The 20,258-nt window shown below is 51.0% G+C and overlaps 1 protein-coding gene and 1 non-coding gene across 2 annotated transcripts in view; one reads left to right on the plus strand and one right to left on the minus strand.

The window, feature by feature from the left end:
• The window catches only part of RASAL1 (RAS protein activator like 1), a 33,106-nt gene that overhangs the window by 11,152 nt on the left and 1,696 nt on the right, over window positions 1–20,258 (plus strand). Inside the window, exons 5-19 of the mRNA XM_070386081.1 lie at window positions 3,397–3,526; window positions 5,498–5,579; window positions 5,728–5,859; window positions 8,477–8,565; window positions 9,121–9,238; window positions 9,346–9,499; window positions 9,887–9,951; window positions 10,247–10,359; window positions 12,142–12,334; window positions 14,593–14,730; window positions 15,482–15,626; window positions 17,072–17,244; window positions 18,669–18,806; window positions 18,892–19,027; window positions 19,747–19,867. Coding sequence (XP_070242182.1) covers window positions 3,397–3,526; window positions 5,498–5,579; window positions 5,728–5,859; window positions 8,477–8,565; window positions 9,121–9,238; window positions 9,346–9,499; window positions 9,887–9,951; window positions 10,247–10,359; window positions 12,142–12,334; window positions 14,593–14,730; window positions 15,482–15,626; window positions 17,072–17,244; window positions 18,669–18,806; window positions 18,892–19,027; window positions 19,747–19,867 — 1,927 coding nt within the window. The remainder of the gene's footprint in view (window positions 1–3,396; window positions 3,527–5,497; window positions 5,580–5,727; window positions 5,860–8,476; window positions 8,566–9,120; window positions 9,239–9,345; window positions 9,500–9,886; window positions 9,952–10,246; window positions 10,360–12,141; window positions 12,335–14,592; window positions 14,731–15,481; window positions 15,627–17,071; window positions 17,245–18,668; window positions 18,807–18,891; window positions 19,028–19,746; window positions 19,868–20,258) is intronic.
• Window positions 17,828–17,898, minus strand: TRNAG-GCC (transfer RNA glycine (anticodon GCC)). The gene has a single exon. It is a non-coding gene; the product is annotated as a tRNA-Gly (tRNA).

Consider the following 20,258-nt stretch of genomic DNA (forward strand, 5'->3'; position numbering starts at 1 on the left):
CTCCATTAAACGCACTGTTCTATATCCTGTCTTTTCACTTCGCCGTGTATCTTGGAGATCTTTCCATACTAATGTCTCAAGAGCTTCTGCATTCTTTGCTTTTAGTATGACTTCATGGCACTCTGTTTTGTGGATGTACCATCATTTATTTGGCCAAGTGCCTTCTTGATGTGCACTTGGGTTACTGACAATGTTTTCCTGGTTCGAACAATGCTGCAATGAATAGCCTTGTACAAATGCAATTGCACACATCACACAAGTTTATATTAATGCAAGTTTATATTAATTAAAAAACAATTTTGGCTGTGCAGTGCTCTATGTTGGATCTTAGCTCCCCAACCAAGGATCAAACCCATGCTCCCTGCATTGGAAGCAAGGAGTCTTAACCACTGGAATGCCAGGGAAGTCCCCATGTATGCCAGTTATATCAATCAGCATAATGAATTCCTAGAGGTGGATTTGCTGGATCAAAGAGTATCCACATTAGCATGTTTTATTATAGTTATTGATTATAGTTATTGTTAAGTTACTCTCCAGTTACTTAACAGTTAACAGATTAATCTACCCTATAACCTTGTCAACAAATGCCAAACTTTTGGATCTTGAATCTGATAGGTTAAAAAATTGGCTCATTGTGTGCGCTGTTTTGCATTTCAGTATAAGTAAGTTTGAAGACCTTTTTATATACTCAAGAGTCTCTTTATTTCCTCTTTTTTGTGTCTATTGTCTATTCACATTGTATGTGTATTTTTCACCCCCTGGGTTGTTTGCCTTTTCTTCCTTTTTTTGTGGGAGATCTGTATATATGAGGAAAATAAACTTTGTCACATTAGCTGCATTTTTTTTTCTCCTTGTGGCTTATATTTTGACTTTGCTTATCATTTTTTCCAGTAGAAAATTTGCTTCTTGTTCTGTAATCAAAATTTGTGTGTGTGGGGGTGCACTTTTATGTAATGCCTAGAAAGTCCTTCTTAGTCCTGATATTAGGACAGATTGTTTTATATGATTCTTTCTAACAACAGTTTGTTCCCATTTTATTTTAACAGTCAAGTCTTTGATCTATTTGGAACTTACCCAGATACAAGGCATCCAATAGGGATTGAACTTTACTGCTTTGGTCTAGATGATTCTTAGTTATCTTGACACCATTTATTAATAAAATAATAATATATTTTTGCATCAGTGAGCATTAGTTGACAGCACACTATGTGCCAATCATTATAATCATCACTTCTGTTTAGTGAAGGCTTATTATGTGCCAGGCACAATGCTAAGCACTTTACATTTAGTCCACACAATACCAAGTGAAGTGAAGTGAGATGGAACTTCACTTTTCTAACTTGGTTATTGCAACAGATACCTAATCAAGTTAGAAAAAGCTGATGGCATCCTGGACTTGGGAATAACAAAAGAGATAGAGAGGTAAAGTAGAACTTATACTTCCGGCAGCATGGGAGACTAGATCCACAGAATGGCTCTCTGGCCACATAACAGTGAGATCCTGAATTAGATGCAATTCCTAACACATTGTTGGAAGGATGTGAAGAGGATTCAGTATTCCTCCATTTGCATGCAAGCATGTGTATTAAGTCTCTTCAGTCGTGTCTGACTCTTTGCGACCCCATGGACTGTAGCCCGCCAGGCTCCTCTGTCATGGAGGAGCCATCCCACATCATGGGATTCTCCAGGAAAGAATATTGGAGCAGGTTGCCATGCCCTCTTCTATTCCTCCTTCTACTCCCGGTGAATCATGAGCTAAAACCTAACATGGAGTGGTGAGCAAGAGGCAAGGCAGTAAGGAAGGATTTCCCTGAAAGTTAACGTCAATATCAGATTCACAGTCAACAGGCTAAATCTTAGGCCAGGGGCAAGGTGGCTATTACTGAACCTGAGAATTCCCCTTCAGAGTTCCTAAGCAACTGCTACTCCTCTCCAGGGATAAGCATCCTCATGTTAAATTTCCCACAGAGTGAGCTCAAACAAGTGTGACTTCACAATCGAAGATCATCACACACACACAAGGAAGTGAGCCACCAAGAGCAAGAGTCAGCAGAAATAATGACCATCAGATTTAGACCCATAAAGACTTTAGACTTTGTATTTATGATATATAAGAATTTAAAAATTCAATAAATAAAATTTAATCACCTGGAAGGGCCAGCAATAACCATGATAAATTAAAGCAATGCATTAAAAAAAAAATAGACTGACTTGGAAGAGAACCAGATCAAATGCTTAGAGATAAAAGGTACAATTGTTGACCTTAAAAACCAAGTGGATGAGTGGCACATCGTTCTTTCAGAGCTGAAGTCAGAGTTAGTGAACTGGGAGAGAGATCTAAATAAGTTATTTAAACTTCAGCTCAGAGAAATGAGAAGCATATAAGAGAAGTTCAAGACATGGAAAATACTGAGAAAGTCTCTAACATCCATTTAATTGGAGTCCTAGAAGCAGAATATAGAAAAATCTGGGGAGAGGAAATGATTCTAAAAAATTGATGACCTGGAATTTTCCAGAACTCAAGAGCATGATTTCATAAGTAGAAGGAGCACAGCCTTTACTAAGCTGGGTTTTGTTTTGTTTTTTTAATATCCTTACCTAGATATACTGTGGGGAGACTGCAAAAAACATCAAAGACTTAGTCCTTAAACTTGGAAAAGATAGACCATTCATGCAAGATCAATTATTAGGCTGAAATGACTTCCCAGTAACTACAACTGAAGCTGGAAGTCAGTGGAACAGTATCTTTAAAATTTTTTATTAATTTAATTTAATTTTAATTTAAAAAATTTTTTGGCTATATCCACTTGCTGTGTGGGATCTTAGTTCCCTGACCAGGGATGGAACCCATGCCCCACACCTGCATTGGGAGTGCAGAATCTTGACCACTGGACTTCCAGGGAAGTCCCTGGAACAGTATCTTTAATGTGTTGAGAGAAATGAGAGACAGAGAGAGAGAGAGAGAAAGAAGGAGAGGTTAAGATTGAGAAGACCAAGACTGACTTGACTGATTCAGGCCGAGAGCCTATAAGAAGGCTCAGAGATAGGAATGCCAAGCGTTTTTTTTTTTTTCCTGAGGGGAGAGTAAATGATGGACGGATGAAGAGTGTGATAGTACATGGTTAGGGGCACTGGCCCTAGAACTATACTGCCTGCATTTGAATCCTAGTTCTGCGGTTTACTAGCTCCCTCCTTGCTGTGCCTTTTTTTCCTCATCTGGAAGCGGGGATAATTACAGTAACTATAGCAGAAGGCTACCGAGAGGTCCATGACTCGATATCTTTTTAACGTTAATTGAATTTTATTTATTTATTTATTTATTTAGAATTTTAAAAGACAATGCAATGCCTAGACGGTGGTAGGTGCTTAATGAATGCTGGTGCCTGTGCCCTCCAGGAATCGACAGCTGGATCAACCTGAGCCGCGTGGACCCGGACTCGGAGGTGCAGGGTGAGATCTGCCTGTCCGTGCAGACGCTGGAGGACGTGCGGGGCCGTTGTCTTCACTGTCACGTGCTCCAGGCTAGGTATGGTCATGATGGGGGTGAGGGTGGGGTGGGGGGTGGTCTGAGAATGAGCAGGAATCCACTGGATTCCTCCCAGCTGCCTTGAGACCACCTCACTCCTGAGATATGTCTTGGCTCAAAACCGACATCCTTTGTAAGGCAAACAGTCCGAGCTCACCAGGTGGCAAGTTTCTTGGGTTAAAGCTTGAGCAAAATCTTTGTTGGGTCCCCAGTGACCAGCAACCAAAGGCCAGATACTCAGAATGACCAGGCAGATGGGTGTGGACATGTATTAATCAAATCATAAGTGATAGACACCCAATTTATACTGGCTTAAGCAGATTGGCTCATGTGAATGACATGCAGCTTCAGGCATGGCTGGATCCAGGTGCTCCAACAGAGACATCAGGAATCTGTAGACATAGATTCCTTGGGTGTCTTTTGTATTAACTTTATTCTCAGACAGTTTCTCCCCAGGTAGGGGCAAAGCTGACCCTAACAGCCCCAGACTGGCATCCTACCAATTTGGCAGCTCCAATGGAAAAAACTATCTTCCACCATTTCCAACCAGTATCCTAGGACTAACTCTTATTGACCCAGTTTGGAGTACCTGCCTATCATTGAACCAATTACACTGACTCTGATTGGTCAGACCTGAGTAGCAAGTCCCTTCCTGGCAGAGAGGGAGGAATCAAGCCACTCAAGTCATGTGGGCTGGGAGAAAGGGAGGGGCAGGTCCTGTCCCAAGGAAACATCAGAAAAAAGATGGATACAACTCCTGGGATACCCATCTTCCCTCTTGTCTGTTTATCACTCCCCTCTTTCTCAGCTGCCCCATCACTCTATTTCCTTGACTATTTCCACACCTTTCACGCTCCCATGTCTTATTTTGTTTTTTGCCATGTTTTTCCCCACACCTTACTCCATTTATTCTTACCTTTAGGCCAGTCCGCACCCAAGTTGGACTAGGTCTCTATTTCTAGTTTGCTCTGTGACCTTAAAGTCCTTTCTTGCCCTCTCTGTGCCTCTCCCACCACTTCCAGATTCTATCCTCAGCTGGAGCTCCCTGGAGATTGAATGGAGTAGCAGGCAGGCATAGGACAGGCAAAAGGACTTTTTAGGGGTAGGGACTCCTCACTTACTCTGTGCCCATGGCCTCCTCCCCAACTACAAAGCTATGCAGGATCCTTGCAAGTAGGAGAGGGACCGATTGCTGTCGCTTAGCAACTAGGCTGGCTCCTAGGAAACCAAAGAAGGCTTTGGATGCCAAGCAGGGTGGCAGAGAAACAGCGGGAGGAAACAAGCAGCCCCTGGGTGTGTGGGGGAAAGGGTCTCTGGATTTGGGGGACCTTGAAAAGGAGGGGTGGGAGAGGCTGAAACTTGGGTTGTCATGGCAACCAGAGGCAGGGGGTCCCTTCCTCATGCCTTTTCTTGGTCCTAGTGTGGGTAGGAGTGTTTGTTGAGTGAATGAGTGAGCTAAGCACTCTCCACATGTCATCTCATCCCTTGGCCCTGTAAGGTCAGTCTGTTATTACTCTGATTTTTCAGATGAGGAAATTGAGGCTCAGGGAGGGACAGTGACTTCTCCTAGTGTCACTCAGCCAGTGAATGGGAGAATCCAGGCTATGAACCCTGGCATCTGGTCTCCCATCCACGGGCTCCAGGGAAACAAAGGCTCCCTTTCCCTTCCTCACTGCACCTTTACCTGCTGCTTTGTGATGTTCAACTTGATCTTGCTGTGCTTCAGTTTCCTTACCTAGAAAATGTGGGCATAGTAATGTGTCCTCGAAGGGTAGCGTTAATCAAAAGGAAGATACCAGGTTTGGACGGACCTGGTGAAGGATGCTCTTTGCTAGATCCCTACAATGTACTATTTTGTTGTCTTGGAAATCAGCAGCATTTGAATTGTCTACCTTGAACCCTTTCCCCAAGGCTTGGGTCTTGGTCCTTAAGGGTTCTGTGACCCCTACTCCTTACCTCATCTGTCCTCAGGGACCTGGCCCCCCGAGACATCTCCGGCACGTCTGACCCATTTGCGCGTGTGTTTTGGGGCAGCCAGAGCTTGGAGACTTCGGTAAGTGGTGGAGCAGAGCTGGGAGACTGGGGCATTAAATGACCTTGGGAAAGCCACTTACCATTCTGAACCTCAGCCTTCCCATCTGTAAAATGGAGACAAGAATGGTCCCATTAGCTCTGTCTTCTCTCACTCCCTCCTCTCCCAGACCATCAAGAAGACTCGCTTCCCACACTGGGATGAGGTGCTGGAGCTGCGGGAGATGCCAGGTTCCCCATCCCCTCTGCGAGTGGAACTCTGGGACTGGGACATGGTTGGCAAGAATGACTTTTTGGGAATGGTGAGCACCCCCCAGACACCCTACATGGCTCACCACTGCCTCCAAGGGGGACTGGGGAGAAGGGCTGGGCATCCTGGAGCTCACTTGGAAGGGTAGATGTGACATTTGCCTTATCAGGTACCTTGGCCAGGCCTGAGTGACAGAGTCCCATGATCCCATTGGTGCAGGAACCTACCTAAGGTCATAGGGTGGGCCCAGATTCTTATTCCGGGATGAGAATACCCAGGTTGACTGTGTGCTTCACTGTGCTAAGTGCTTCTCCAGCATCACTTCATTTATATAACCTTGATGGCCACTGTTAAGAGGCTGGGACCATTGCTGTCTCTATTTTACAGATGGGAAGACTAAGGTTTGGAGAGGTGAAGTGGCTTTCCCAAGGTCATATGATTAAGAAATGGCAGAGTCAGTATTTGAGTTCAGGTCTCTCTGAATCCAGAATCTAACTCTTACTCCTGGATGCACTGGGCTCAAGGTCTTTCTCTTGGAACTTCAGTCTCCCTATCTGTAAAGTGGGTATGATTTTTCTTGCCTCTCAGGAGTTTTGAGTGGATGTATACTCAGCATTTTTGTTTTGACAGTTTTTTTGTTTTTTTTGGCTGGGTCGCATGACCAGGGATTGAACCTGGGCCGCAGCAGTGAAAGCCGAGTCCTAACCACTAAGCCACCAGGGAAATGCTGAAGCTGCCAGTTTTTAAAAGGAGGCAAGATTAGAGTAAATAAGAGGGAGACTTGGTCATGGACCTCCCTTGAAATGACCACATGCTTCACCAAAGTCATCAAGCTGTGTAAAATGGTGCCGCTGCTTTGGAAAAATCTGGCAGTTCCTCAGTAGTTAGAGTTACCACGTGACCCAGCACTTGCACTCCTGGGTGTGTGCCAAAGAGAAAGGGAAACATAGCCACACACGACTCTACGTTAATGCAAATAGCAGCATCATTCATGAATAGCCAAAAGTAGAAACAGCTCAGACGTCTATCAACAGATGGGTGAAGAAACAAAGTACAGTATATTTACTCAGCGGAATATTATGTGGCCATAAAAAGCAATGACATCCTGACACATGGATCCTGTGACATTCATCCTGACACATTCATCCACACAACATGGATGAATTTTGAAAACACAATGCTAAGTGAAGGAAGCCTGTCCCAAACTCCCCACATATTCCATAATTTCATTTATCAGTTCAGTTCAGTTCAGTCGCTCAGTCGTGTCCGACTCTTCATGACCCCATGGACTGCAGCACACCAGGTCTTGCTGTCCATCACCAACTCCTGGAGCTTACTCAAACTCATGTCCATTGAGTCGGTGATGCCATCCAACTATCTCATCTCTGTCGTCCCCTTCTCTTCCTGCCCCAATCCCTCGCAGCATCAGAGTCTTTTCCAATGAGTCAGCTCTTCCCATCAGGTGGCCAACATCAGCCCTTCCAATGAACGCTCAGGACTGATCTCCTTTAGGATGGACTGATTGGATCTCCTTGCAGTCCAAGGGACTCTCACAGTTCAAAAGCATCAATTCTTCAGCGCTCAGCTCTCTTCATAGTCCAACTCTCACATCCATACGTGACTACTGGAAAAACCATAGCCTTGACTAGACAGCCCTTTGTTGGCAAAGTAATGTCTCTGCTTTTTAATAACTTTCCTTCCAAGGAGTAAGCGTCTTTTAATTTCATGTCTGCAGTCACCATCTGCAGTGATTTTGGAACCCCAAAAAATAAAGTCAGTCACTGTTTCCCCATCTATTTCCCATGAAGTGATGGGACTGGATGCCTTGATCTTAGTTTTCTGAATGTTGAGTTTCAAGCTTCAAGCCAACTTTTTCACTCTCCTCTTCCACTTTCACCAAGAGGCTGTTTAGTTCTTCACTTTCTGCCAAAAGGGTGGTGTCATCTGCACATCTGAGGTTATTGATATTTCTCCCTACAATCTTGATTCCAGCTTGTGCTTCATCCAGCCCAGCATTTCTCATGATGTACTCTGCATATAAGTTAAATACAAGAGAATCTATAAGGACAGAAAAATTAGTGGTTGCCAGGGACTGGAGGATGGGGAGTGTTTGCTAATGGATATAGGCTTTCTTTGGCCAGAGGAGCTGATAGAAAATGGTCTGAAATTAGTGGTGGTAGTTGCATAACCTGTGAATATACTAAAGCCACTGAATTACTTTAAATTGGTGAATTATATGGGCTATAAATTATATCTGTATAAAGTTGTTATTTAAAAAGAGAGGGAGGGTGGGACTTGACCTTCTGGACTATCTTTAAGCCTTTTGATAGATGCAAGTTTGTCCCTCAATGGAGCTGAAAATACACTCACTCCAGACATGCTGTGTCTAGCCGCTGTGTGACCTTGGGCAAGTCACTCCACCTCTCTGAGCCTCAGTTTCCTCAATTGTAGATTAAGAGCTCCGTGGAGGCCTTTGGTACCCTGGCAGGAGCTAATAATCGGGGACTGGGGGACGGACTGTTGCCATCATTGTGTTGATAGAACATGGTGGAGGAGGAGGAGCTGACCCTAGGTGGGCTTTGCCACCCCTCCTTGGGTGGGCAGCCTAACTCTTCTTCCAGGGCCCAGCGGGGCAGAGCTCTGCTGAGGGCCTGTGTGTTGCCCCACAGGTGGAGTTCCCCCCACAGGTCCTGCAACACAACCCGCCCAATGGCTGGTTCCGCCTCCTGCCCTTTCCCAGAGCAGAGGAGGATTCTGGGTAAATGTGGGTACACTGGGAGGAGGCTGGGCTGGAACCATGTTGGGTTCCGTCTTCTGCTCGCAGGCCAGTCCTTATGGGTGCCCACGTCAACCCACACGCTGTCACCAGGTCCCTTCATTCATTTAACAGACGCTTGCTGAATGTCTCACCATGTACGTCTACATGTGTCCAAATGAGTTCACCTTATCCCCATCCACCTGCAAACACATCAGTTCAGTCTGGTGTGTGTGCAGAATTTCTGGTCCCTCCACACCTGTCCACACACCTGTTCACACCATCCGTTCCTGTATCCATGTGTATACTGTATAACTGCCTCATCTTTCTACCTTGGCTGGATCTGTTTACACTGCCTGCCTGCGTCCATTCCCGTTTATACCCGTCAATACCTGCTCACCCCTGTTTATACTGCCCACGCCTGTTCACACCTGCCCATACCTGTCTTGTCTGACAATTATCCATGCTCTTTACCGGCGCTCACACCTGCCTCTCTTGGCTCTCCGCCCCTGCCCGTACATACTTACGTTCCTTTTCCTGTGTTCTGGCCCCGGCCAGCGGGAGCTTGGGTGCTCTGAGGCTGAAGGTGCGCCTGACCGAGGACTCTGTCCTGCCCTCACGGTACTACCAGCCACTTAGGGAGCTGCTCATGGAGTCGGTGCTGGGGCCAGCAGAGGTGTGTGCGTCACTGAGGGGGTGTGTGGGGAATCTGGATCATGGCCACACCCTGCTTTGGGGTCCCAGGGCCCCAGGCCACCTCTCCTGCCTCCTGTCCTTGTGCAGGAGGATGCCGCCAGCCCCTTGGCTGTCCTGGAGGAGTTGACCTCGGGTGACTGCCGCCAGGAGCTGGCCACCAAGCTGGTGAAGCTCTTTCTGGGCCAGGGCCTGACTGGGCCCTTTCTGGACTATCTCACCCGGCGCGAGGTGGCTCGGACCAGTGAGTTGCCTGCATGACCACCCCCAGGCATCACTCCCCAAGGATGGGTCTGCAGAGGGTCTCAGAGAGAGATTTGGGGAGCTCAGGGAGAAGAGGGGCTGCTGTGTCTTTGTGTGTTGGGGTGACAGGGCCTAGGAACCCCCAGCCAGCTGGGAGCATGGTCTTGGGTTCAGGACCTGGTTTTACTACTCATGTGCTGTGTGACCTTAGGCAGCTCACTTAACCATTCTGGGCCTTTGTACCGTGAAAGGAGTTGATGTGGCAGATCTCCTCGATTCCTGAGGCTGAAAAGATCATGACCACTGCCCCCGCCCCCACCTTGGGTGGGTAGGGTGAGATGGATCCAGCCCCCTACATCCCAGCAAACGCTTCTCTCTGTCCTCTCAGCTGACCCCAACACCCTCTTCCGTTCTAACTCCCTGGCGTCCAAGTCAGTGGAGCAGTTTATGAAGGTGAGTAGGTGAAGGCCTGGGGGGCTGGTGGGCAGTCCGGCGGCTGCTTCCTCATGGGGACTCCCTTCCCAGTGCTTACTTGGAGCCCAGAGCTTGGCCGGCCTCAGGTGGCCCTGGGCAGCCGAGCTGGGGGGCTGCTGGCTGGCCTCACGCTGAGTTGCACCCCAACCCCAGCCCAGAGGCAGGTCTCCACCTCTCTCTGAACCTCTCCCTGCATGGTCCCCCCGCCCCCAGCTCATGGGCACACCACGGCCTCACCCTCAGCCCCACCCTGTGTGGTGCCCCCTGCCCCCAGCTCGTGGGCATGCCCTATCTGCATGAGGTCCTAAGGCCAGTGATCAACCGCGTCTTCGAGGAGAGGAAGTACATGGAGCTGGATCCCTGCAAGATGGACCTGGGCCGCACCCGGTGAGCCACACCTGAGGGATGAACCTGCCACAGCCCCCTCGTCTGCCTGTCAGACCTGTCAGGCTGGGTCTGTGCCTTCTGCCACCCCACCCCTCCTTCCTGCTTGGGAACCCTTATGTTCTACAGTCTTACAGCCTCCCCTGAGAGCAGCCAACCCCTTAGACCGTGTGGTGCGGTGGTTCTAGGCGGGACTCTGAGACATGAGTGCCTGGGTTCAAACCTCAGATCTGCCATTACTGCTGGGCAGGTTATTTCAAGCCTCGTGAATATCTACCTGATGGACTGTCGGGAGAGTGAACTGAGTCATATACACGAAGCCCAGCACTAACCAGTACTCCAGAAGTACTATTATTTCTATTATGGTGGTAGTGGTGGCTGAGGCCCCTGGGGGAGGGTCTGTGGCAGAGGTTGGCTTGCTGCAGTGCTTGATGACATGGGTTAGGGAGCAGGGCAATGCCAGGGTTGGGGGGTCATTCCATTTCTCCTGGGCTCCTCTTTTCTTTCCAGGACTTTTTCCCTCCAGCTCAAGCAGGTGGGCTTGTTCCTACCAAGCCATCAGAGCTGGCTGCTGGGCAGTCCACAGGGGACCATGGTGGAGGCAGGAAATGATCTTTCCTTCTCTTTGGGCCTTGCCCAGCAAGTGCTACCCACCCCTTCTGAACACCCGGGAGCAGGCATTAGGACCCCTTTTTACAGATGAGAAACAGCCTCAGAGAGGGGAGGTCACCTGCCTAAGGCTGCACAGCTGGGAAGTTGCCAAGTGGGGATTTGAACGCAGCCCCTGAGTAGAAGGGCAGAGTCCATCTGTGAAACCCCAAGGCCAGGGCTTTTCCCAGAATACCTGGCAAAGACAGTAGGACTCAGTGGGTGCCCGCAGGGAGCAGGGGCATCTGGGAACTGGCCAGGGCAGGGTGCAGACAGACTCTGAAACTGGCAATCCTGAGTTCTAATCTATGTTCTGCCACCTATTGGCAAGGGGACTTCTCTGAGCCTCAGTTTCCTCATCTGTTAAATGGGAACAATCAGGCTACTTAAAGTGACCTTGGTGGCTCAGAAGGTAAAGAACACACTTGCGATTCAGGAGACTTGGGTTCAATCCCTGTGTCAGGAAGATCCCCTGGAGAAGGAAATGGTTATCCACTCCAGTATTCTTGCCTGGAGAATTCCATGGACAGAGGAGCCTGGGGGGCTACAGTCCACGGGGTCACAAAAAGTTGGACACAGTTGAGTGACTGAGCACACCCCCCCCACACACACACGTGTATGTGCCAAGCAGTAGGCTGAGTGCTGAGTTTGTAGCAGGAAACAAATGGACACAAATCTGTCTTACTGGGGAAGACAAGTAATATTAATAAACAAAAGAAGACTCTTGCAGGTGATTAGTGAAATGGAGGGAAGTAAAGTGAGGGAGGGTCGTGGGAAGAGCCAGGGAGGTCACAGGGACAGCCTCACAGAGAAGGGGGTGTGGAATCTAAGGCTTGGAGGAGGTGAGGGAGGGAGTCGTGTGCAGGTCTGCTGGAAGATGTTCCAGGCAGGGGAAACAGAAAGTGCAAAGGTCCTGGGGCAGCAGTGCGTGTCTGGCAGGTCTGCACTGGAAATGCAGGGAACCCGGGTCCATGCTGGTGAGCAGTGGGACAGAGATGGCCTCTTTGAAGAGGACTTCCCACAGGGGGAACGGACCAGTAGGAGGGGGAGGCCATGGAGAAGGGATGAGAAGGTGGGTGCTCTCTGAGCTTAGTAGGGGCTGGCTTCTGAGGCACAACCCTCCGCTTGCTTCTCCAGGAGAATCTCCTTCAAGGGTGCACCCTCTGAGGAACACGTGCGTGAGGTCAGCCTGGGGCTGCTGACGGGCTACCTGGGGCCTATCGTGGACGCCATTGTGGGCTCCGTGGGGCGCTGCCCATCCGCCATGCGCCTCGCCTTCAAGCAGCTGCGCCAGCGTGTGGAGGAGCGTTTTCCCCAGGCGGAGCATGAGGTGGGTCAGGCGGTCTCATTGGGTAGATGGGGACACTGAGGCTGGGGAGGGGCAGTGGCTTGTCCAGGGCCACAGGGAGAGGCAGGGGAGGAGTGGGACAGAACCTGGGCCACCCACCCTGAGGTGCTGTGTGTCTTGGCAGAAGTGGGGACAGTGTTCTGGCAGGATCTGGGGCCCAGGGGTGATGATAGTGGTGATGATGAGGATGATAATAATAACAGCAGCTAACACTACATATATTGGGACTTCCCTGGTGGCTTAGTGGTAAAGAATCCACCTGCCAATGCAGGAGATGCAGGACACGCGGGTTTGATCCCTGGGTCGGGAAGATCCCCTGGAGAACATAGCAACCCGATCCAGTATTCTTGCCTGGAGAATCCCACAGATAGAGGAGCCTGGCGGGCTATAGTCCATGAGGTCTCAGAGTCAGATATGACTGAGCGACCAAACAACCACCACAACACTATATACTGCCCTGTCTAGGGGTCAGACTTTGTTTTACATATTTATTACCTCATCTAGTCTTCACATCCACCCTGTGAGGTGGATGCCAGTATTATCCCATTTTACAGAGGAGGAAACTGAGGCCCAGAGAGGTGAGGTGCTTTGGCTAAGAGTCGTGGACTCAAGGCTCAGCCTCCAGACTTGCAGAGGGAATCTCTCCCTCCCCCCATCCTCCTCCTCCTCAGACCTGAGCCGGGGCCTCCAACTGGGACGAGGCTGATTTACACTCCACACTGTGGGGCTCTTGCCTCGGCCGCTGGTGGAGGTGCTAAGTGGGACACATCCGCAGCTGGGGGCGGGGGAAGCGGGAGACCAGCTCCCCAGACAGCCTGGCCCTTGCGGGAGGAGCCCTGATCAGTGACACCCAAGTGTCCCCCAGGTCTCAGCCCCCATGGTGAGCGGTGGCCACGGGCAGGGAACAGAGACTTCCTCATGCCCACGAAGATGGAGGGGGCCAGAGAAACCCAAGCAGCCCCTCTCTCTGCCGCTCTGACACCTGGTTCCTCCTCAAGAAAGGAGGAAGTTAATGAGCTGACGTCAAAGGCTAAAGTTACCCAGGAACGTGGCGGGCTGGGGTGGGGGGCAGCCTAGGGGCAGTTTGGGGTTCCAGATCTGTGGGACCTCCTCCCCCATCTCTGAGCAGCCCCAGGGACCCAGCTCCTGGCAAGGCTCAGCGTCAATGCAGAGGTGCCCTGGAAACTTGGCACATACCCAGAGAGGGTATTGTCTTATGTGTGAATACAACCCCTAAATAAACACAGCAACATATTCTCGGGGGCTAAATATAGCTTGTGAATGTGATGGGTAGGTGAGGAGCCGTTTGGAGGGGGTCAGCGCCCAGGAGAGAGACACGCCTCTTCCCAAGTCCCCTCTGGAGCTAGGGGAACCAGCCTTATGCGCAGGTGGCCCAGGCCTGGGTCTCACACGAAGGGCCACCATGTTTTACAATTTGTGGAGGGCAGAGGCTGGGACTGGGGGTTGTGCAAGAAGCCAGCTGAACTGGGTTTGCTACCAAGCCTCAGTTTCTTCATCTGGAAAATGGGGATAGTAGTACTACCCCATGAGATTGCTTGAGGAATTGTGCAGGCTTGTGCAGGCTTAGTTTTTGACACCCAGTAGCTAGTGTTGAATGCAGGACAGTGTGATGAAGGGCAGAGTTCAAATTCTGCCTGGGTTCAAATTCCTGGCTCTGCCACTTATTGCTGTGTGACCTTGGGCAAGTGACCTTCCCTCTCTGGGTCTCAGTTGCTTCCTCTGCAAAATGGAGACACAGAACCTCCAAGGGTGAGTATTAAATAAGCAAATACATGGAGAAATATTTGGCCTGTTGCTATTCATGATCAGAAATCACAGATCTGGGTTTCAATCCTGCTTCCTCTACTCATCAGCTGCGTGACCTGGGGCAAGTCAGTTGACATCTCTGAGCTTCTGCTTCCTCAGCTGTGAAATGGGAATAATGATGATGCCTCTTTCACAGGGCTGTGCCCTTTGCACAGTGCTTGGCACAAAGCAGACTCTGAGGATGTTTGGCTAAGTCTGATGGTGCAGAATTGGTATTATTACTCCATTTTCCAGGTGGGGAAACTGAGGCCCAGAGAAGAAAAGCCTCCTTGACAGACCAGGATGGCCTCCTGAGCCATGTCCCCTTCTACTTCTTCTCCCTGTACCACCGATCCTTTGTCCTTGCTGTCCCAGTTTCCCCAACTGGGAAGTGGGTTTGGAGGACCCCTCTCACCTGCTGCTCCTCTCCGCAGGACGTGAAGTACCTGGCCATAAGCGGCTTTCTCTTCCTGCGATTCTTCGCACCTGCCATCCTCTCTCCAAAGCTGTTTGACCTCCGGGACCAGCACGCGGATCCCCAGACCAGCCGCTCACTGCTGCTGCTTGCCAAGGTGCAGGCAGTGGAGGGCTCCCCGCCAAATCCTGGGTGTTCTTAGCCAGGGAGGAGCATGGGAGGACCAAACTGGGAGGCCAGACCAACGGAAGACCCAAGTGAGGCCCAGAGAAATCTGTTTGACATGGCACCCTCAGCTTTTTAAAGATTAATTAGACTGCACCAGGCCTTAGATGTGCCATGTGGGATCCTTAGTTGCAACATGTAAACTCTTAGTTGTGACATGTGGGATCTAGTTCCCTGACCAGGGATTGAACCTGGGGCCCCCTGCACTTAAAAGCAAGGAGTCTTAGCCACTGGACCATGAGGGGGAATTCCCAGCTTTTCATCCAGAGTGTGAAGGCTTTCATTTTGCTCTCAATTCCCTCTTTGGAACAAAACCCCTCCCCTTCTGGGGGAAGGTGGGAAGCAGGCTAGCAGTCATTTACACTTTAGTATGAATCAGACCATCATTCACCAAGGGGCCACATTTGGAGGTTCTGATGGGCTCAGGTATGTATGATGAGATCAAGCAGTCCTGAATGAGGTTATTTGGGTTCTAGATGGGGGACAGAATAAAAGCACTGGGGATACACATCTGTGCGCAGAGAGGGACAGATATCTTTTCAAGCAGGTGTTTATATCACTTTCTCCTTTCATTGCACACTGATTTGGGAGCCAGGACTCTGGGGCTGTTCTGGGTCCACAGAGGCCCTTCCGCGCTGGCAGTGACCTTGGCCCTGGCAGCGCCCCCTGCTTCTTTGCTCCAGGCTGTGCAGAGCATTGGAAATCTGGGCCAGCAGCTGGGCCAGGGCAAGGAGCTGTGGATGGCCCCCCTACACCCCTTCCTGCTGCAGAGTATTTCCAGGGTGAGAGACTTCCTGGACCAGCTGGTGGAGGTGGATGGGAAGGAGGGTGAGTTCCCGTGGCCCTGCTACAGCCAACTTGTCACTCTACGGGACCCTCAGGACCTACCCGTCCACCACCCCTCCCCAACCCCAGCACTCACCGAGACTGTGCACCTGTGGGTCAGCTAGTCAGTCAACGAACGCTTCCTGGTATATACTGTGTTAGGGCCCAGGGATGAACAGATGCAGGCCCTCCAGACTATTTCAGCCCCTATGGAGATATGAGAGGGGATCGTGGCATGGTACTTACTCCATCGATAGATATCTATTAAGTGCCTGCTATGTCCTAGACACCGGTCCAGGGTCTGGGGACACAGCAGTGGGTGGGTGAGACAGAAGAAGCTCCTGCTCATGTGGAAGTTTTATTCTAGTGGAGACAGCAGGCAGTAAACAAGATGAGTTAGCAAATCATATGGTGTGTTAGGAAGAGATAAGTGCTAAGGAGAAAAAATAAAGGAAGGAAGGGAATATTGGGCTGGGGGTGGCAGATCAGCCTTTTAGAGAGGGTGGCCAGGAATGGCCTCCCCAGGGTGATATTAGAGCAAAGACCTGAAAGAGAACAGAGAGGAAGCAGTGAGGATCCTGGGCAAGTGTTTCAGGCTGGGGACAGTGTGTGCAAAGGCCCTGGGGTGGACAGTGAGGGGGCGCCAGTGAAGAAGAATGAACGAGAGGGAGTGGAGGAGAGGTGAGGGGGCAGGTCGTGTGGGGTTGCTGGAAGGATTTAGGCTTTTACTTGGAGTAAGTGGAACCACAGGGTAGATTCATTTTATTAATATTTAAGTATTTATTTATTTGGCTGCGTCAGGTCTTAGTTGTGGCATGTGGGCTCAGTAGTTGTTCAGGCTTAGTTGTCCCGAAGCATGTGGGATCTTAGTTCGCTGACCAGGAATCGAACCTGTGTCCCCTGCATTGGCAGGTAGATTCTTAACCTCTGGACCCCCAGGGAACTCCCCATGGGATAGTTTTAAGCAGAGGAGTTAGGGATGAGTCTATATCATAATGTGGGGCCCAGGTCATGAAATACTTGGGTCCAAATCACCTAGGAGCACCCTGTGGAAATGTGGAGGCCTGGTTGTGACCTGGTGGGGTCCCTGTATGCTGGGGGTGGGGGGGCCTGTGTCTGGATCCCCTAAGGGTAGCTAGATCCAGGGCATAGTGACTAGCATCCAGTCACTCCCTGGACTGACTCCGTAAAGCGTGGCTCCTCCTGCTGGTGCCTGTACATCCCTCAAGTTGGAAAGGGATCACCAAGGCCAACTTTGGGGCCCCACTCCCTGCCACCCCCATTCCCTTCCCCAGCCCTCAATAATACCATTCTCTTTGGAGAAAGTAGAGTCCATCTTATTCATCCTTCCGCCTCTCGGGGGGCCAAGAATCCCACTCCTCCATGAGACCCTCGGAAGGTGGAGCCTGGGTGGGAAGGGTTCCCAGTCCCCTCTTCCCATTTTCCAGAGGCTGGGGGCCCAGCCAGGGCCCTGGTCCCGCCCTCAATGACTGTCCGAGAAGGCTACCTACTCAAGCGCAAGGAGGAGCCTGCCGGCCTGGCCACACGCTTTGCCTTCAAGAAGCGCTACTTCCGGCTCAGCGGGGAGATGCTGTCCTACTCCAAGAGTCCTGAGTGGCAGGTGGGGCTCCAGCCCGAAGTGGAGGGACTTCCACAGTGGCCTCCCTCACAGTGCTGCCTCTTTGTACCCAGGGGGATACTGAGGCCCAGGAGGGGACAAGGACTTGCCCAAGGTCCCAAAGCAGCTTAGCAAACTCAAATTCCAAGGCCAGGCTCTGCTAATACCTGTGAGTCCAGGTGGGCACAGAACAGGTACAGGCAAACGCTTACACATACCATCAGATGATCTTCAGCATGTGCACCTGTGGTGGCTGGGACGTACCCACCCAGATGTGGACACTCCCAGGGCGTGGACAATGCTTAGCCCTCCTCAGCTGTTTCCATGCAGGTCTCTGCCCGCACACCATGCATGCTAAGTCACTTTGGTCATGTCTGATTCTTTTGTGAGCCTATGGACTGTAGCCTGCCAGGCTCTTCTGTCCATGGGATGCTCCAGGTGAGAATACTGGAGTGGGTTGCCATGCCCTCCTCCAAGGGATCTTCCTGACCCAGGGATCAAATCTGAGTCCCTCTTGTCTCTTGCATTGGCAGGCAGGTTCTTTACTACTAACCCCACCTGGGAACCCCAAAGGGGATGCTGTGGCTGCATGGGCTGGGAATTGAACCTGGGCCTCCCGTGTGGCAGGCGAGAATTCTACCACTGAACTACCCATGCACCCAAGTGCTATAGAGACTCACAGAAAATTGGATCTCACCCAAAGGTACATGCACTCATATCCAGGCTTTCGTTCACCCATCCATTCACCCATCAAGCACTTATCAAGTACCTACTATGTACCATGCAGTGTTCTAGGTGCTGGAGATACTGCAGTAAACAAAACACAAACTCCCTGCTCTCCTGGGGCTGCCATTCAAGTCTAGCTCAAACTGAGACACCCACGGGGATCTACCCATTTCTGTGTCTGCACACCCACAAATCATAACAGCTACCACTGGAGACGGTGTCCACACTTATTCTTTCTACTTTATCAGCAGAGTGTAGATTCTAGAGTTCAACTCCCTGTCCAGTTCTGGCTCCACCAGCTGAGTGGCCTCTGGAGGGTCCTTTATTCTCTTATGGCTCAGTTTTCTCATCTGTAAATTGGGAGGAATGATGGACCCAGCCTCAGAAATCTGTTGTCATGATGAAATAAGTCGGTGGGTGTAGAGTGCTTAGAACCACATCCCAAGTGCAGTAGCAGGGATTGCCATGGTGTTGGTGATGATGATGGAAACTGATGCCCAGAGAAGTGATCACTGCGAGAGTGATTGCGGGACTCACAGGGCCGACAAGTGGACACGCACATAGCACAGATGCACCAGGCTGACTGTCCCCATGCCGGAACACACCGCCCGCTGCACACACCCACAGGAAAGCTGTCCCCAGGCCCGGTCTCCCTGGCCCCTGGCCCTAGCCTGCCCTGCAGCGAGAGTCCTCTCTCCCAGATGCGCTCGTCCATCCCCGTGTCGCACATCCGAGCCGTGGAGCGCGTGGACGAGGGCGCCTTCCAACTGCCGCACGTGATGCAGGTGGTGACGCAGGACGGCGCGGGGGCGCCGCACACCACCTACCTCCAGTGCAAGGTGAGGCGCCGCCACCATGAGGGAGGAGCAGAGGGCGCCTCTGGGGTCCCAACCCATCTCTGACTGCCCCTCCATCTCCCCGCAGAACGTGAACGAGCTCAACCAATGGCTGTCGGCCCTGCGCAAGGCCAGCGCCCCCAACCCGGACAAGCTGGCCTCCTGCCACCCCGGTGCCTTCCGCAGCGGGCACTGGACCTGCTGCCTCCAGGCCGAGCGCTCAGGTGAGGGGGCAGGGCGGGCTCAGGCTCCGCCCTCCACACCTGTCAATCGCAGGGTGTCCCACCTCCGCCTGGGCTGCCCTGCAACCTTGAGCAAGTAACTTAACCTCTCTCTGCCTTAGTCTCCTCAAGTGTAAAATGGGCCGGATGATAATGTCCACCTTGTAGGGCTGCTGTGAGGATTAAATAAGTTGATATATGCAAAGCGATTAGAACGCTGCCTGTCACACAGATACTTTTTTTCAAGTGCCTACCAAATGCCAGGCTTGTTCTCAGGAAAATAAATGAATAACCAGACAATTGTAATACAGTGTTACAAATGCCAAGATGAGGCTTTTGAGATGCCAGTGAACCCTTCTGGCCCAGCCCCAGGGTAGGACAGCAAGAAGGGCTTCCTGGAGGAGGTGTGGCTCAAGTGTGACCTGTGAGAAGAGTAAGAGTTAAGTAGTGAAGTTGGAGAACGGGACAGAGGAAGAATGTTTCAGGCAGAGCAAAGACAGGCTGAAGGATCGAGAAAGGTCTGTGTGGCTGAGCCTAGAGTGTGGGAGGGGCATGGAGAGAAGGGAGGCTATTGCTCTGTTGGGTGAAGGCAGGGGCAGTGTAGCTGGAAGGAAGCAGTAGGTTTGAAGAGTGGTTTTAGAAGTCTAAGAGGCGGGGCTTGGCCATGGAGGCTCTGGATGGGGAATGCGAAGCTACAGATGATAGCGCTGTGTCGCCCCCAGCTTCCGGTTGCAGCCGCACGCACTCGGCCGTCACCCTGGGGGACTGGAGTGACCCGCTGGATCCCGATGCTGAGACCCAGATGGTGTATCGGCAGCTGCTTCTGGGGCGGGACCGGCTCAGGTGGGTCCCACCCCATGATCACCGGTTCATTCTTCCCGTGTACCTCTGATGAGCTTCTGGGTGGGGACAGGCTCTAGGGGAGGACTGTTGCCATCCTCAGGTGGGCTCTGATACAGAACTAGATCTTGGGACCTTTTTTTTTTTTCACTTTGGCCATGCCACACGGCATGTAGGGTCTTAGTTCCCCCACCAGGGATTGAACCCTTGCCCGGGACATTGGAAGCTCAGAGTCTTAACCACTGGGCTGCCAGGGAAGTCCCATGGATCTTGAGATCCTCTGATACCCAGGACTCCCGAGACACAAGTGGATGTGTGTTCCCACCCCCTCTTGGTTGATCTCAGGGTCACTGTAACTCAGTGATGGAGATTTGTTCCAGCTTACAGTGTGAGT

The sequence above is a fragment of the Bos mutus genome, chromosome 17 (genome assembly GCF_027580195.1).
Source record: "Bos mutus isolate GX-2022 chromosome 17, NWIPB_WYAK_1.1, whole genome shotgun sequence".
NCBI classification, from domain to species: domain Eukaryota; kingdom Metazoa; phylum Chordata; class Mammalia; order Artiodactyla; family Bovidae; genus Bos; species Bos mutus.